General features: G+C 42.0%; 1 protein-coding gene across 1 annotated transcript in view; it reads right to left on the bottom strand.

Moving 5' to 3' along the window:
* The window catches only part of TyrRS-m (Tyrosine--tRNA ligase, mitochondrial), a 230836-nt gene that overhangs the window by 164762 nt on the left and 46885 nt on the right, over positions 1-19189 (bottom strand). Inside the window, exon 3 of the mRNA XM_067149634.2 lies at positions 13042-13214. Coding sequence (XP_067005735.1) covers positions 13042-13214 — 173 coding nt within the window. The remainder of the gene's footprint in view (positions 1-13041; positions 13215-19189) is intronic.

Raw genomic sequence — 19189 nt, 5'->3', positions numbered from 1 at the left:
ATCAGCGGCACGAGTTCCCTATCGCCACCTAGACTCACCAATCACAACCTTACTTTCGATCACGAACTTTGACTAACATTCTAGAATACGCATAATCGCGAAAGTCGTATTTTTCCAGAATAGACAGAACACACTTTCTAGAACACATACCAACAAAGTAACACACCCTGTACAAAAGTTATGTAACCTTCCGGATCTTTCCAGGAACTATAGACAGAATTCTATTTACAAATGCCTATGTTACAACATTATACAGTACAGGTTAGGTCAATAAAAATAAAACATCATATCATATTTTACAAACAAAGTCTTCAAAAAAATACATTCCACTCGCATTACATAGTTCACTTGTAACATCTTCCTCCCCCCGAAAGTCGAGCCCTGCTCGACCAATAATATAACCTCACTGGGGAGCAAGCGATAGAACGTTTTCACACAGTACCGATAGTAAAGGTACATTACTTTAACACACCTGATTTCTTGAAGTTAACTTTGTCATAACCAACAACACAAACTGTCACATAATTCTCAAAAATAATATAGATCCACCTCTTGAATAAATATCACAAAATCCACATGGATTGTCATATTGCACTTCCAAAATGCCTCCTTTCACAGATGATTAGACAATTTGTAGTCTGTCCACCAAATCATGTACACCACACTTTCTTCCAAATGTTAGAAATACCAAAACTTCTCACTTGTTGCTAACACTTTTGCACTACTTTCCCACAAAAGTCACAGCACAGCTAGGCCACAGGTTCTTGCTGATGATGCGGCTGCCGACACGGCCGTTTGCCGCCAGCCTCCATTCAATGTCAGTCCAAACCCAACACCTAGGTGAGATGCAGTTCAGTGGTCTCTTGCACCAAATAAGCAGGGGGAGACACCGTCCAGTCCGCCTGCCACCAATAGGATGTTCCCCGCAGGATAGTGGTTCCGGATGGTGACGCCCAAGGCATACAGTGTGCCTCCCAATTTGGCACTTCAGGTTGCTGTCCGAAGAAGCTGGTCACTGCAGCCACTGTAACACACACAAACCGCAGCAGACAGGGGAATACTTTGAGGTAAAAGTATGCTGCTGGGCTCAAGGTCTCTCGTAGAGTCACCCGATGGGTGGCTTAATAAGTATGCAGAAGGGACTCTCCCTCGCACACCAGGGATATTAGGGCACTAGCCCCGGGGTAAGCACTGCTATCTACAATTCACATGAGAAGATTATGGTGGGGGTGAAAAGAAACTACAGGAGGGTGCCCTAAACCTGACCGTAAAAGGAAGAAAATTCCAAGTAGTGACCCTAAACTAAAACTTATCTAACTTTTAATACTAAATCGATTACACTAGAGGATACCTAAAGTATTCACTTACACAATTACTTACAACTAACTTACAATAAAACTTATTATTATCTTATAACTGAAACCTTATAAATAACCTTACAATAAACTTATTTTATAACTAAATTCTTACAAATAACATACAACTAAATCTACAAGGTCACCAACAATGGTATTTACCCTTCCCTACCAGACTTAAGGTACCTTGATCTGGGAGAGATGTACTCTGCTGATCCTTTTCCTTTCGGGATCGCTCACCAATAATGTCACCGGGGTGAGGAACTTTAAGATGGTGCAGGGACCTCGAAATCTGGAGGCCAACTTACAGATAAGATGGTCCGCAGCACTACTGACAGGATGTGTTTTAATAAACACCTGGTCACCCACAGAGAGCTCGTGCGGCCTTCGCCTGTGGTTGTAATAACCTTCAAGTTCTTTCGTGCACGGTGCCAATTAGCTCGGATCTTTTCTGGGCTGGCATTGACCATAGGTTAGATAGAGGGGAATTTGGGGTAAAAGCCAACATCAACGAAGCAGGGGTTTGCTTGTGGCTTTCATGGACAGCAGTGTTAAATGCAAATGACAACCAATTCATTGAGGAATCCCACTTGGAGTGGTCTGAGGAGTGATAAGTGATCAGGGCAGATCGCAGGTTACGATTCACTCTCCCAGCATAATTCGGCTTCGGGTAATAAGGGGTAGTGGTTACATGAGCAACGGATAGATCAAAGCAGAAATTCCGGAACTGGGCAGAAGTAAAGGCTCTTACCAAGAATTGACAGGGTCCAAACGAGGCAAATATCTGTTTCAAGCACGAGATGGTGGTGTTGGCGTTAGCCATCCGAGTGGGGAACAGCCACGTAAAAAGCGAAAAGGCGTCAACACACACGAGTATGAAACGATGACCATTCCGAGATCTCGGTAAAGGCCCAATATAGTCTATGAACAGTCTTTCCATGGGGCGAGAAGCTTGCTCAGAAGACAAACGAGACCTAGACGAGTATTTGGGGCAGGTTTACTGATGTTGCAAATCTTACAGGACTTGACAAGGGTACGGATCTCACTATACATGGATTTCCAAATAAAGTGGTTACGGATTTTTTCTCTTGTTTTCAAAACGCCCAGATGACCGCACACCGGGGATTCATGAAAATATTTGAAGAGAGCCGGGACCAGGTTAGTTGGGACTACAATTTTGGGGTCTCTGCGACCACGAGCAGGACAACACAAGACACCATTCTTAAGAATATAGGGCTTAACATGCTCACCGGATTTAATCCTGTCGACAATGACTTTTAACTCAGGATCATCCTCTTGATGTTTGGTACTATCCTTGAAAAGGAAGGGAGAGTCAGTGAGAACTACATTGACAAAAGCTGATACTTGTTCGGGAGATGAGTCAACTGGCTCGGATGGAGGGTCAGAGCTGTCTGGATGGAACATCCTACTGAGGCCATCAGCCACAGCATTTTCCGTGCCACGAATGTGGCGGGCTTCAAATTGGAAGGCTGAGATGCGCACTGTCCAACCTGCTAGACGACCGGTCCTTCGCGGCTTGGCCAGTACCCAACTCAATGCCTGATTGTCAGTTTCCAGATCAAAAGGGAGATGTTCCAGGTACATTCTGAAACGTTCTAAGGAGAAGACAACAGCCAGGGCTTCCAACTCATAAATGGAATAATTGCGCTCAGCAGGATTCAGGGCACGGGAAGCATAAGAAATAGGACGACGCCCTTCTGGAAATTCCCGTAGAAGAACTCCGGATATGCCTGAGGAAGAGGCGTCAGTCTGAAGAATGAAGCATTTAGAGAAGTCTGGCATAGCCAGCCAGTACAGGGGCATTACATAAGGCAGATTTCAAGTCCATGAAGGCTTCACGTTGGGCATCACCCCACACAAATTTGGCATCCTTTCTCCTTAAATCATTTAATGGAGCTGCACGTTCAGCAAAATTAGGAATGAATTTGCGAAAGAAATTCACCATGCCAACGAATCTGGCTACAGCCTTGACGTCCTTTGGAGGGGGAAAATTCTGGATGGCGGCAGTTCGAGACTGATCGATTGAGACACCCCTCCCCGACACGATATGTCCTAAGAAGGACATCTGGGGTTGTGCGAAGGAAACCTTGGATGCCTTGAGGGTTAGACCTGCTTTACGCAGTCTTTCAAGCACTTCCTTGAGATGGAGTAGGTGTTCCTCGAAGGTTTCACTAAAAATTACGAGATCGTCAAGGTAATTGTAAACAAACTTGAACTTAATGTCCGATAAGACATAATCTAGTAACCGTGTAAGGACAGCCGCTCCAGTTGCTAGGCCAAAAGGGACGCGTTCGAATTCATATAGGTTCCAATCGCTTGCAAATGCAGTGAGATGCTTGGATTCTTCGACAAGGGGTATCTGGTAAGCCTGATTTAAATCGAAAGTGGTGAAAATTTTTGCATTAGCGAACCAAGAAAAACAAGAGTGCAAATCAGGAAGTGGTACAGATTGGAGGACTACCTTATGGTTCAACATCCGATAGTCCACTACAGGCCGATAACCACCTTGTGGTTTGGGGACCAGAAACATTGGAGAAGAATAGGCTGACTTGGAAGGCCGTATCACTCCGTCAGCGAGCATTTGATCAATGATAGCCTTCAGGGCTTTCATTTTGGGAGGTGACAACCGGTACGGAGGAGAGCGAACAGGTATGTTATCTGTAACCTCAATTTTGTATTCCAATACATTGGTGAAGCCTAACCTGTCGGTGAAGACATCCGGGAACTTATCGCAGGGTTTCCTAAGCTGATTGGCCTGCTCTTCGGGTATGTGATTAAACTCAAAAGCCTTGGGTTCATCAGAATCTTCGGAAACAGCGTTAACATGGCAAGGCAGAATAGGGGAGCGATCACACAGCTCAAATGTTCTTGCACAAAATTTAAAATGGAATCTGTTGAACTTTAGTTCCAAAATCATGCCTGTTTTTGCAATAAAATTTGCACCCAATATGAATTGGCAGGACAAATCTTTTGCCACTAGCACTGGCATTTTCCAGGTGAAATCACGGACTCTAATCTTGACCTCTAGGGACCCTACAATATTTAATGAATTGGAATTAGCAGTATGGCAGGTTAAGGACACGGGTTGTAATGTAGGTAGCTTGCAAACAGTTTTCATAGAATCATACCAGGTCTCACTCATCAAGGTGACACTACTCCCAGAGTCTAGCAACGCATAGACAGGTTCATTATTTACCTCTATGCATAAATATGGTAGTTTACAAGAAGGTATGGCAGAAATCCTACAAGATAGTAAGAAATGAAGACCCGAGTCAGACTGGGAGCAATCATTAGCCTCAGAATTAAGTAAATTAACCGAGGTACAGTCATGATCGACAAGACAAGGAACCATGCTTTGGGATTTGTCAGCAGAATCAGCGGTTAGACATCTAGCACTACTATGGCCTGGGGGTCTAGAGCCAGAAGTGTTACGTGGGCCCTGCCTAGAGAAATGCCTAGTTGATCCACAGTTACGGCAAGAAGTATTGGTGGAAGAGCCTCCACCCATCGCAGGTTTCCTATTGCCTAATATCCCGGCCTTGGGACAGTCCTGCTTGAGATGAGCCCTGGAGCCACAATTGAAACATGAACGGGGATTACACGAGTTGGAAGCAGGTGACGGGGCGGTTTTAGAATCCTGAGTAGGGGGTACGGTTATAGGAGGTGGGGCTAATGCCAGGCGTAGCTGGTCAGCATATCGAATGCCTTCAGCGGACACTGTAATTGCTTCCAACTGGGCGAATGTTGCAGGTCGGGGTGAAAGAGCCAGATATGATCTATAGTTCGGGGCGAGACCTTCAACTATGTTGGCAACCATCTGAGCCTCTGAATAGTGGAGCCGGAAAATCTTAGCTTGGAGCTTAATGTCTTGAACATACTCAGATAGTGACTCATTAAAATGTTGTACTCTAAAATAGTGCTTCTGCACTAATGCAGACAAGGCACGAGCAGGAATGAAATATTCAAGAACATGGGCATGAAATTGATCTACTGACCATCTTTCAGTAATGGCCCTGACAATGTGTTCAGAAAGAGCTCCAGAGACATGTGGGTATAGAATTTGAAATACGTTGTCGTTACTGAGATTATACACTATTGCCTGATCCTTGAACTCTGTTAAAAAGCGAAGGAAGGAAATAACTTCATCAACAGAGTTAGCTGAAAATTTAGAGATACCCCTAAACACAGTGGTCAACGGGTGAGGCAGATTGGAGAAAATCTGGGGGAAGACAGGTGTAGGGGGTGCTTGGGAAGGCTTAGAATAGTCCAGAGGGTTTAGCAAGGCCTCGTGCCTTTGATTCGGGTGCCCTTGTGAAAACGACGGAGTACAGGATAGGTTAGGATTAACGTTATCCAGCAATGATACGGGCGCAGACAACCTAATTTGAGAAAGGTTCTCACTAATCTGAGAGACCATTTGGGCATTAACCGGTTGTGTAGAGGTTATGCAACTCGATACGGTGGCGCTAGGACAGGTAGGTGGTTTTGCAATATTGAATCAGAACCGGGTTGATTAGGAATAGAAGGTAAACACCGAGCTTCAACGGAATTAGCAGGAATCATAGGAAAACTTGTAAGGTTACCAACATGCAAAAGAGATGTATCATTAGAATGACTTACAGGTGTCCTAGGTCCAGACAATGAAACAGAAGATCCCAGGGCAGCATTAGTCACCTCAGACTCCTGAATATGCCTAACACCAGCACTAGGTGTCAGATCGCACACTTGAGTAGCAACAAATGCCTCGCCACAATTAACACTGTCACTCATTCCAGATGGGATCGACACTTGAATTTGAGAAACGGTGTTATTTAACTTATTGCCTTCAAGCAAACCACTGATTCTGTCGAAAACTTTGGAAAACTGCTCTAATAAGGTCTGACATTTCTGCCGCTCAACTTCCGGCAATTCAATAGACAACAAATCTTTAATCCTGTCCAAATAATGTAATAACTGCCCCTTAAACCGTGCTAATTGGCCATGCGAGGGCTTAGAAGCACTAAAGGGCACAAGAATGGTGTTAAATTCGGGTAACCTATCTTCAATCACAGCCAAAGACTCACGCAACTCGTCTGTAGTTAACTCAGGTATGGTTATAGGTAGGTCAAGGGACTGCGTCAACAGGCTAGTGTCATCTCTGACATTCCCTGTCGAATTAATTTTGCAAATTTTTAACTCGTAAATCAGTTCTGCCTTTCTTAAATGGAAAGGATTAGGAACAGCGCGAGGCATCCTGACAGGTAGAAACAAGATTTCAAGTGATATACGAACCACAACTTTTACGGTATGGTATGATCATGGTTCACTTTTCTTCTTCCGCAATCTAGCGCTTGTCTCTGCTACCAAATGCTACCTCAGACTACAGGGGTAACACCAAACAAGGCACAAACAGAGTAAAAGGGGAAGGTAAGAGCGAACTACACTATATAAGAAAACACTACACACTCGGAAATACAGTAACTGGCATTACGCGGATCTCCAACAAAACATGTACGTAAATATCAGTAGGGCCAACTAGTGAACAACAAACCGGGAAGATGAAAAAGGCTGGGAACCTACCAAAGGCATGGACATGGCTTAGATAGCGGATTCTGAAATAAATGGCCGTGATCCTTAGATTTGAAAAATATTATTAACCAAATAATTTTACAAATACATTCTAAGTTACGAGCTATAAGTTCAGTGGTATCCATAGCTTATTTCGTAGCAGTGTAAATTCAAATTTCAAAACAACTATACATGTAGTCTAGCGTACCTCAAGTGATACAGAACTACCAGAGGCAAACCCCAAGGGAAATAATATTAAACTACAATATACATATTTTAGTGAAACAAGAAATGGGAATGCCTCGGAAACGAACAGGTAAGTCCAGTTGAAAAACTAAGGCGTCATAAGTAACTAATTTGGTGAATCTAGGCGAGGTTAGGGCAGACTCCTGTATGAAAAGCAAATCGGAACATTACGGAAATTTTAGCAGGAACGGAATTCAAGAGCGCTTACCTGAGGAGAGTGCCATCCCGGAAACCGGGCGACGTCAACCAGATAGGCTGCTCGCAGACAGATACACCAAGACGGACAGATTTCAGGATACAGAATTAATTCGAACACTGCCTCGCTCACTATATATAGGAATTACTGGCCTTGGAGGCAGCCAATCAGCGTGCACGAGTTCCCTATCGCCACCTAGACTCACCAATCACAACCTTACTTTCGATCACGAACTTTGACTAACATTCTAGAATACGCATAATCGCGAAAGTCGTATTTTTCCAGAATAGACAGAACACACTTTCTAGAACACATACCAACAAAGTAACACACCATGTACAAAAGTTATGTAACTTTCTGGATCTTTCCAGGAACTATAGACAGAATTCTACTATTTACAAATGCCTATGTTACAACATTATACAGTACAGGTTAGGTCAATAAAAATAAAACATCATATCATATTTTACAAACAAAGTCTTCAAAAAAATACATTCCACTCGCATTACATACTTCACTTGTAACATTCCTGAAACATGTATGACAGAATAAAGTGTTACATGTTATAATTCTCATGTTAGGTCCGTATTGAAATGTACGTGAATACAAAGTATACAATGTATTGAATAGGCGGATATATAAATAAACACTTGTAGCATACTTTGTATTTAGAATAAAGTATTTAAAATATAAACTATTTTAAATAGTTTCTTTAATAGATTTATACAAGTCAATACAGAATCAAATAAAATACTTATTATGGTCAAGTTTATCAACATCTGTGTGTTCCTATGACTCACTCATTCCAATTATACTCTTAAAAAGTAGCTACGCTTTTCATGGTTTCCATTAAAGCGAAGTTTGCCACACGACCTTGACAGTAAAATAGTTTCTATGCTAAGTTAGTACTAAATCCCACACGAGAGCCGGGCTCCAGAGATATTGGAAAACTTTCAAAAAGAACTAGTTGTAAGTGCTCTCTGGACTGGTGGAACGAGCTCTCTGGGCCTTCACTCCATACCTTGTTCCTCATCAGCAAACTCTAACTAAAGAAACACTCTCAAACACAATTAAACAAGTTAAATTTTCATTGTACAAGTAGATGTTGAATGAACTGCATCAAAGTTGTAGGCCTCAAACAGCCATCGTAAGATGAAATTTTTCAATGAGTTGGAAGTGCAAAAGGCTGGATTTAAAAATGGAAAAACTACTTTATTCAATTGAAGTTTTCAGTATTTTCAAAATCTAGCTCTCACAATGCAAGCAATGGCACCAAACAAATTATTGTGGTATTAGAAAAAGAATCCACAATCTGCTTTCATGGTCATTCCCTGCAACACAGACGCTGCTTCTTCACAACTACTTCTTTCTGCAGTTTGAGGTATCACATACATCTGAATGTAACTGCCGATGTATAATGCAATATGTAGGGTACACCTTTTCAATACAATCTCATCTTCAGCCTGAAGAGCTGGTTGCTCAGGTCATGTCCACAGCTACTTCGTCTTTGGAACATGTAAACGCTGCCTGCTTTGGGGGTCGACATTATTTTAGTCAAAAAGGCCTCTTTCTCAATATCTTAATTCTGCTTTCAACTTGAATGAAATTTCTGAAAAACTATTGTCCTCATTGAGTCAATTATTTTCTTAGCAACCAAGTATTACGCTAAAACAGTTCGCCTCCTCCTGTCGTGCCATACTCATTCCAACTTTCCCCTCCTCTCTTCCCTTCCTTCTACTTCCTCCTCTGCTATGTCACAACAAATTCAAAGCTGCAGTAACACTGACAGCTGTGCTGCATGTACCACTGTAAGCTTTCTCTCTTTTATCAGTCACATTCCCATGATTTGTTTCAATTCGGTGAAATAATTTTCTTTATCTTTTGGATATTCATCGTTTAACGACCGTATGGATGGATAGACTTACTTTATATCCTTCACTTATTGTAACCAAAGAAGATTGTTCCTTCCATGATACGGCCTTTGACAGGCACATCAGCAACTAACCAACACTGTGATCCATGGTGGGACTACGTCACCCTTATTCGACAAGCGCAGTTTTCAATGCAGCTACATTTCCAAGTTTCTTAATGTTGTTTTATCCCAAATCCAATGTTTGGACTTTTAAATGGGTACATTAGTGTATTATTTGTAATAGGAGGTTCAACCGCTTGTCCTTCTAATTGCAACTTTTATGACAAATAACTGAGTGAGCGCTCGCTGTGCTACAGTCTATGTCCTCATCTGTTCAGACACAGTACATGAATAAAGTTTTTAAAGACAGGAAAGTGGGTTCGAGCCCCACTGTCGGCAGCCCTGAAGTTCATTTTCCGTGGTTTCCCATTATCACGGCAGGCAAATGCTTGGGCTGTACCTTAATTAAGGTCACGGTTCCTTCCAAATCCTACTCCTTTCCTGTCCCACGATCGCCATAAGACCTCCCTGTGTTGATGCGATGTAAAGCAACTTGTAAAAAAAATAAGGAAATAGCATCACTACAACAAGCCACCGCCACCCGCAACACTGATATTACAAGGCAAGTGAGGACCATGTCATGGCTGCACAGACATTAACAACTCTTCAAATTAGCTAAAGAAAGGAGTACCTTCTCCAGGGTGATGGGGGGATCAAATACAGTAGAATCTCGATAATTCAACATTGGTTCATTCAAAATCCCATGAAATTCAAAGAAGATCTCGTTCCCGGAAACATAACGTGCGGTTTTGCATGTTTTTTTATTTTTTGTATTTGATTTACGTTGCACTGACACAGATATGTTTTATGGTGATGATGGGATAGGAAAGGCCTGGGAAGTGGAAGGAAGCGGCCGTGGCCTTAATTAAGGTACAGCCCCGGTATTTGCCTGGTGTGAAAATGGCAAACCACGGAAAACCATCTTCAGAGCTGCCGACAGTGGGGCTCGAACCCACTATCTCCCGATTACTGGATACTGGCCGCACTTAAGCGACTGCAGCTATCGAGCTCGGTGCATGTTACTTAAATTGTTTAATTCGAAATACGGATAATTCGTCATTCGAAATTCAGACTTTTAATTCAAAACTGTCTTTACATTTTTAAAAAAATAGATTTTTTTCAGAATAATTTAAATTTGAAATTTATCCGCGTGATGATAGATCGCGTCTTCCAGAGCGTGCTGGGGTAGATTTCAGTACTTTCACTCACTTCGGTGTGCTTCATATTTGCTAAGTTCGAGTATTCAGTGTTTTAAGGAACACGTTGCAGGCAGTGTGTGGAGAAGCTGTACCAGCAATTGGCTCACATAATCCATTCGTACGCACCGAATAATGTTGTCAATTTAAAGATAAAAATGTCATAATGTTCCGTATTGAAATGTATCACAATTAAATTGATATAATAAATAAGGTAGTTCAACCTATTCAATACAAATAAATACGAAATGTAGAGTTACCTTCCTATTTTTAAAAACGGAAGCGGTACCGGTTTCGACCCCAATCCGGGTCATCTGGATTGTGTTGTGACTTCGCACCTGACAGTGTATGCAAGCTGGCTCACTTAACTGTTCTCCGCTTCTCGTAGACATTATCAAACAATGCCGACCTTTGCGTGTGCTATGCTGCTGTTCAGAACATTGCGCCTTTTTTTTTTTTTGCTAGGGGCTTTACGTCGCGCCGACACAGATAGGTCTTATGGCGACGATGGGATAGGAAAGGCCTAGGAGTTGGAAGGAAGCGGCCGTGGCCTTAATTAAGGTACAGCCCCAGCAGTTGCCTGGTGTGAAAATGGGAAACCATGGAAAACCATTTTCAGGGCTGCCGATAGTGGGATTCGAACCTATTATCTCCCGGATGCAAACTCACAGCCGCGCGCCTCTACGCGCACAGCCAACTTGCCCGGTGCTTCTTTTAAGTGACTTACCTTCTACTTCTTCTGAATTCTACAGTGCCTATCCCTGTTGTTTTATTTTGCCTATTCCAATGTTTTTATGTGGACTTGATCTTTAATTTCTTTCTTACCTATGCATTGTTTTTTGTGTTTTATTCAGCCGATGATGACCCGGATTGGGGTCGAAACCGGTACCACTTCCGCTTTTAATTAAATAGGAAGGCAACTCTACATTTTGTATTATTTGTATTGAATAGGTTGAACTACCTTATTTATTATATCAATTTTATTGTAATGTTGTCAATGTCGATGGAACTGCATTTTTTATGCCGAGCCCAGCCGGTCTTACGGTTTTAAAGGAGGGAAGTGACAGCCGCGAAATCATTCAAGGGGGTTCATGCACTGTGTTGCAATGCACACGGAAGCGAGAGACTTCTTCCGCTTGTCATAGGGAAATTCTACAAGCCACGATGTTTTAACGGCGCCGGGCACTTTCCGTGTAAGTACAGGACATTTAAAATGCATTCAGTACAATAATCCATTGAATAAAGACCTGTACAAGGGAGTCACGATAATCTGTCCTCATCTTTGAATCGTGCGTTTTATTCCATTCGATACATGAATTTATGTTTGACAGTGATTTATCCAAGTGCATTATTTGAATACCAGTAATGTAAATGCACCTTGTTGGATACATTTTGGAAACTGTTTTTTTTTTTTTAATGGCAGTTTAAACTGTGGACCAAGGTTAATTGCATGCCGTACGGGTCTTACAATATTTTCTGATGCGGCAAGTGTTAGCTTTTCTGAATTAAGAGTTGGCGGTTAACTCGAAATCATGTAATTCGAAGTCCAATTTTTGCGTCCCAACGACTTTGAATTAACGAGGTTTTACTGTACTTATTTATAAGAAGATGAACTAGAGATGTTTGATAGGGTATCTGCCACATCACTGGTGATTTCCCTGAACTAACCTCCTAACTTATTTCAGTTCCTTATCTCTTACCCACTCCATATTTGAATTCCCAATGACCCTCCTGCACACAGCTGCTTATCTTGGTACCAACATGAAAAACTACCACCACCTCCTTTTTTTTTTCCTTTCCGTCCTCTTCCTCAACATCAGCCTTAACCTAATTCCTAGATAACACACTTTCTCCACGTGCCTAACAACAGAATCCGCAATGTCATCTTCTCTGACTTGTGCACAACCTACTTCCTCCACCCACGATCCTGTTCCAGCTCCATTCCTGTTCCTTCCCTCTCATCTGTAATATTTCCATGTTCCCCGTCCTGTCTATGCTGTTCTACGAGCAGTGATTAATACCGATACCCCATGAATTCCCTGCCTTCCACGTACCGTGCACCCGAGTTCATTAGAATCCCACTCTCCAGTCCCTACACCACCTTCCTGACAAATATTATGAATATATCAGCTAAGCTTGTGTGTCAATTAAAAATAATCAAAGCAAAGAAATACTGCATACAATAGAAGGGTCATATGACAAACGAGCAGGATACCAACAACTAAAATAGCTACGCTACAGTTTTACTTACACTTATCCTAATTATAAAATAATAGGATAGCAGGTCAACGAAAGTATATACGTAGATAGAACTGAAAACTACCATTAAATGCTAAAATAACAAAAGAATTATGCAATATTACACAACAATAAAACAACTACACTATCCTAATTACAAAGGAATACACCTCTACGCGCTAAGAGGAATCAAACTTCCAATGATACTGAAGACACCATTGGGACAACACTCCCATATAGTTCTATCAAAGCTGGAAAACTCTGACTCACCTTACTGCAGGCAGCCTCTTGTCTTTCCACAAGAGATTCTCATGATTTTCAAAAATCTGTCTAATGCTTTCTCTGATTGACTCAACATTCCTGGCTATGAAGGTTCCGCTCAGCTGCTGCCTTTCAGAGCTCTTCCCACTGGGGTCACCTATTTGAGCCGTAGCCTCCCCAATCTGCAACAATCACACAAAATTCCGTTCTTGAGAGAGCACATGCAATATGAGTTCTCTACATATAACACCTTATTAAAATTAAAACACTCTTTATCAGAAGCTTTGTTCCATTATCAGAATTAAAAAACATTCCGAGTATGCTCAGTGAAGCAGGGTCCATTCTTGGATGCGCTGTTCCAAGAGCTCTGTATTATCTTAGTGATAAAGTAGTTAATAGTTGTAGAAATTTAGCAAATATTGTGTGTGTGTGTGTGTGTGTGTGTGTGTGTGTAGTTCTGTAGGCGATCACTAGTATAGGCCTGTGTGAAAGAAGAAATACCTTTTTCTTTTTAAGATATTATTATTAAAATATCAGTAGGTTTGTTGATAAAATACTTACAAAGACGGGATATTAAAAAGAGTGGTAACTTCGGCAGCGATTATATTAGTGCACGCAACTGACAGCAAATAGCAGTTCAACTGTTTCAACTATCACGAAGGTAATAACTTCTTTAAATAACGCAATACTGTTGTAAATTTTGTTTAAAGAAAGGATTTCAACAGAATATACAGTATTTCACTGGCGAAACAGTTAAGTCATACTATTGTTATTGATTATTGTCGCTCTTCATATTCAAATATTGCATTGTTGGCTACAGTCGTGAACAAAGGGTGTAGTTTAGTCAGGAAAATCAGCTGATTCTTGTATTCCAATCATTTGTAGTTCCAAGTAGGTAGTTAAAGTATCAGTAATTTATATTTCGCACCCTCGATCTTTCAGCATTTATGAGCGGTTAGCTAACAATAATCAAGTTCCTATATCCCAATGACTGGCGTAGTTTTTACAGAAGTATTTTTGAGAAATTATTGTAGGCAGCCTTGTATTTTTCAGCACTTAAGGACACTTTTATTCTCCATCCTGTGGAGTATGGAAAATAAGAGTAATCCACCAGCTGTAATAACCACATTTCAGTTGAGAATTGTAGTGCAGATAAGGTATATTAGGTAGTTTCTTGCCTGTTATATCCATTTCGATACTTTAGCATTTAACCAAACGGTAGGTTTCGTTTCTATTACAGCATAATAATCTGTTGCCGGGCTGAGTGGCTCAGTCCGGTGCTCAAATACGTCGGCCTCGTGTCGGTAGATTTACTGGCACGTAAAAGAACTCCTGCGAGACTAAATTCCGGCACCTCAGCGTCTTTGAAAACTGTAAAAGAATAGTTAGTGGAACGTAAAGCAAATAACATTGTTATTATTATTATTATTATTATAATCTGTCGACATGTTTAACTTTGTTGGTAATCCTTGAGTAGTTCTTGCAAATTTCAAACTTTTGACCTAATTGCAATTTTCATTTCTATTTGTGCTTAGTAATAACCTGTTGTAATTAGGATACGTGTACCTCCGTGGCTCAGGCGGCAGCACGCCAGCCACTCACCGCTCGATACCATGGTTCAAATCCCGGTCAGATTTGTGCTGGACAAAGAGGAGGCAGGACAGGTTTTTCTCCGGGTACTCCGGTTTTTCCTGTCATATTTCATTCCAGCAACACTCTCCAATACCATTTCATTTCATCTGTCAGCCATTTTGCTCCAGAGGAGGGTGACAGGACTCAGCAGCCGGCACAATTCCTATCCTCCCCGCTAGATGGGGGCTTCATTCATTCCATTGTTGACCCGGTCGAATGACTGGAAACAGGCTGTGGATTTTCATTGTCAATTAGGATACGTCTGAACGTGGTTGCAGTATATTGGCAGCTACAAGTCTGTTGGCTCTGTGGAGATGTCACTGATGACTGATCAAGAAACATGCGGCAACACAAGTCACATCTAAACGTGGTTTCTGCTTTCCATGTGTTTCAATTTCTTGTCTGCGATATGCCTGCTCAAAAAGTGAGATGCCTTCTGCAGTTGTCGCCCAGCTGTTAGCATTTATGTTGATGCTATTCATAGTCTTCTTAAGCTGGTCTTTATAACATTTCAAAGGAGCACCTTGAGGCCTTTTGCCATGACCAATCTCACTGCAGTCTGCTTCATTCATATGCTGGATGTGACCAACCCATCTAAGCCGATGAGTATGCTGTTCATGTGCGCCTTGTCATGAACTGCCACATTACTTATGTAGTCATACCGTTTGATGTTCGTGATGGATCTAAGTTTCTGCTGATGGAAGCGTTCCAGGTTCTTTATGTCACAACGATAAAGTGTCCAGGTTTCACATCCATATAGTAATGTTATTATGACTACAGCTCGATACACCATTAGTTTAGTATATAATTTGAGATCCTTATTCAAGAAAACTCTGAGGGAGAGGCCGCCATAAGCTGCATGGGCAGAGTGGATTCTATTTTCCACATCCTTTTCTGAGTTGCAGTGTGTAGTTAGAATTCTACCAAGGTAGGTGAATTGGTCTACTTGTTCAAGAGGTGTTCCTGCTATGGTGACATTTAGCTCGAGGACAGTACCACCTGGTGCCGGCTGCGCAAGTACTTTAGTCTTATGGGTATTGATGGTCAGACCAAATCGTTCATAAGCTTCCTGAAAAAGAGTTGATGGATGTTTGAAGCTCCTCAGGTGTATCGGCAGGTGTTGCATTGTCATCTGCATATTGAATATCCATTATCCAAGTATTATGAGTGAATCTCCGAGAACGAAGCCTGGTTTGGTTGAACAGTCCGCCATCATACCAAAACTTAATTTTCACACCCACATGGTTGATAGTAGAAGTCTCGTGAAGCATGGCTGCCAAGTACAGGGCGAAAACAGGGGGGGGGGGGACAAGCACGCAGCCTTACTTAAGCTCATTTGTAATAGGAAGTTCCTCTGATAGCTCATTCTGGTGAAGAACTCGTCCAACCATTCCATCACGAAGAGCCTGGATTAAGCCTATAAAACGGTCAGGACAGCCAAAGCGCCGTAATACCATCCACATAGCTTCTCCAGGAACAGAATCAAAGGCCTTTTCTAGATCGTAAAATACCAAAAGAAGCGGGACTTGTTTATCTCTGCATTTCTCTTGGATTTGTCTAGCACAAAAGACCATGTCAATGGTACCTCTTGAGGCCCGAAACCCAGATTGAGACTCAGGGAGTACCATTTCGGAGACAGTCTGAAGACGGTTCAACAAAATCCTTGCCAGAACTTTTCCTGCTATGGATAGGAGGGAAATGGCACGATAATTACCACAGACACCTCAATCACTTTTCTTGAAAATTGTTACTATGGTGGGATTTTTCATGTTGGCAGGCACCTTCTGTTTTTCCCAAATTACTAGAATTCGGGAGAAAATCTTGGTCTTCAAAGATAGTCCTCCACTTTGAGTAAGTTCTAGAGGCATGTTATCTGGTCCGGGAGATTTTCTTGGTTTCATACTTTTTTATTATTATTATTATTTTTTTTTTTTTGCTAGGGGCTTTACGTCGCACCGACACAGATAGGTCTTATGGCGACGATGGGATAGGAAAGGCCTAGGAGTTGGAAGGAAGCGGCCGTGGCCTTAATTAAGGTACAGCCCCAGCATTTGCCTGGTGTGAAAATGGGAAACCACAGAAACCAGGGCTACCGATAGTGGGATTCGAACCTACTATCTCCCGGATGCAAGCTCACAGCCGCGCGCCTCTACGCGCACGGCCAACTCGCCCGGTTGGTTTCACACATTTGAGGGCTTTGGTGAATTCATGGAAGGTTGGTTGGACTGCCATCCACAGTTGCAGAGGATGTTGTGGCACATGTTGGAGGAAGTTTTCGGCAGCAGTTGAGCTTCAATTCTAAAGTAGGCTCAAGTGTTCCTTCCAGAGTCTTAATATGTCTTGACTGTCTGTAATGAGCGCACCTCATGAAGAGTGAGAGGGCCCAAAAATTTTTTTTTTTTCATAGAAATTCCGAAGGTGTCTGGTATCGGACAAAGTGTGGAGGTGCCTCTTAGAGGCAGCCCTGCCTATGCGAGTCCCAGAACACACTACCTGGTGTGTAACATCTGGTAAAGGGTCCCAGCTCAGGGTAACGAGTGATGACCTCAACGGCAGCAAAAGCGGAAAATATGTATTGTAGCAACTTCTCCGTAAATAACATCAGCCTTGGTGGGTGCGGTTAACTTCCGAAAGTAACCAGGGGAACCTGACCCCTACAGAACACGTCCCCAAGTGGCAGATAGGGGGCCCCAACCGTTTGTAGGGCCGGTTGACATAGCCAATACAACCCGCGGACCAACAAGGAGCCCAATTCTTGGGGGCTTAAGGTACTGGGACACCCTCTCTCCAGGGGTCATAAATATGGAGGGCCCCTGCCCTGGGTTATGGGTTAAGTCCTCAGCGGCATCTACGGAGGAGAAGATGAACTTTGGTACGGTGGAGATGGCGGAGGGGGCAAACCTTAGCGTGTCTACTCGAGAGGAGTGGCTACGAAAGGAGTCCGTCTCCATTTTAGGGGCGGCCTGGCCTAATTTTGAACCTGGCAGTAGGTACAAAATGACTTTGGGTGTGGTAAGCCCATCGTAACGATAGCCTATATGGATAAAGCAGATATGGTGCCTCAGAAACGGTTAGGGCATCCCCTGCTAAAAGCAGCGTGCAGCTCTTTGGGTGCTCGGAGAACTGTGAGAAGTGGGCAACCAGCACCAAACTACATCAAAATTGCGACAGTAAATGTCCTGCCACTGACGAGAAAGACAGAAGAACTGGTTGACTTCATGAAAGAAAAAGATATAGCCATACTTGGACTGTGTGAGACCAAGAGGAGGGGTACGAGAGAGATTCCTCTTAAAGAAGGATACAGGCTGTATTACAGCAGAGGACCTGAAGCGAAAAAATGGAGTGACCATCATACTTCGAAAGACTCCAGTTTGAAAATGGCATGAAAGATCTATTCCAGTTGTATGCCCCACAAACTGGTTGCATAGATGAACATCTAGAGGACTTCTTAGAGGAAGTGGAGAGACAGATAGAAGATAAGGAAGTGCTATCGATGGGAGATCTAAACGCACAAGTTGGAATGGAAAGGCAGGGAAAGGAAGATGTTGTAGGGCCCTTTGGATATGGAAATGTAAATCCAGAAGGTGAGTTGTTGGTGGATTTTTGCATGAGGAACCAAATGACTGTTGGAAACACCTGGTTTAGGAAGAACAGTCAGAAAATCACAAGGTATGGTTGGGCAGAAAGACAAACAAACACCATGATTGATTATATAATCATTGAGAAAGAACACCGGAAGAACCTTTTAGATGTTAAGACCATGCCTGAAGAAGCATTTGGTGGAGATCATAGAGTTGTGATAGGAAAATTGAAAGTGGGAAAGATTGAAAAAAACCCATTAAGAAGAGAGAAAAGAAAGTATGGAAGTTGAAGGAGAAGAGCATGGTACCCAGGACGGAGATGGGGAATGTTGTAGATGAATGGAAAAGATTTAAGGAAGCACTGGTTGGATGTGCAGAAAAGGTGTGTGGTAGAACATCAGGAAATGTGAAAGAGAAAGACAGACACTGGTGGAATGATAGGGTAGAGTAAAGTGAAGGAAAAGAAAATGGCATGGAAAACATCTAAGACTGAAGCAAGTAGAAGAAAATATGTGGAGGCAAAGAATTTGGCCAAGAAAGTAGTGGACGAAGAAAAGAGAAAAAGGTGGGCCTTATTCACATAAAAATTGAGCGATTATATGCAAGGCAGCAAGAAATTACTGTATGGTATTTTAAGAATATATTGATTAATAAATTTCATGATGTTCCGTATTGATATCTATGTCATAGAAAGAAAGAGATCCACCTTATCAATACTAAATTTAATAATGTTTTTTAAAACCGGACCGGTTTCGACTTATCACAAGTCATCCTCAGCTGTCATTTACATACACATTAGAATACATGTTAAGACATGTTAAAACATGTTAAAACATGCAAGAAATTACTGTATGGTATTTTAAGAATATATTGATTAATAAATTTCATGATGTTCCGTATTAGGTTAAAACATGTTAAAACATATTAAAACATGTATTCTAATG

This window comes from Anabrus simplex, chromosome 6 (genome assembly GCF_040414725.1).
Source record: "Anabrus simplex isolate iqAnaSimp1 chromosome 6, ASM4041472v1, whole genome shotgun sequence".
NCBI classification, from domain to species: domain Eukaryota; kingdom Metazoa; phylum Arthropoda; class Insecta; order Orthoptera; family Tettigoniidae; genus Anabrus; species Anabrus simplex.
This window is presented reverse-complemented; position numbering and strand designations above follow the sequence as displayed.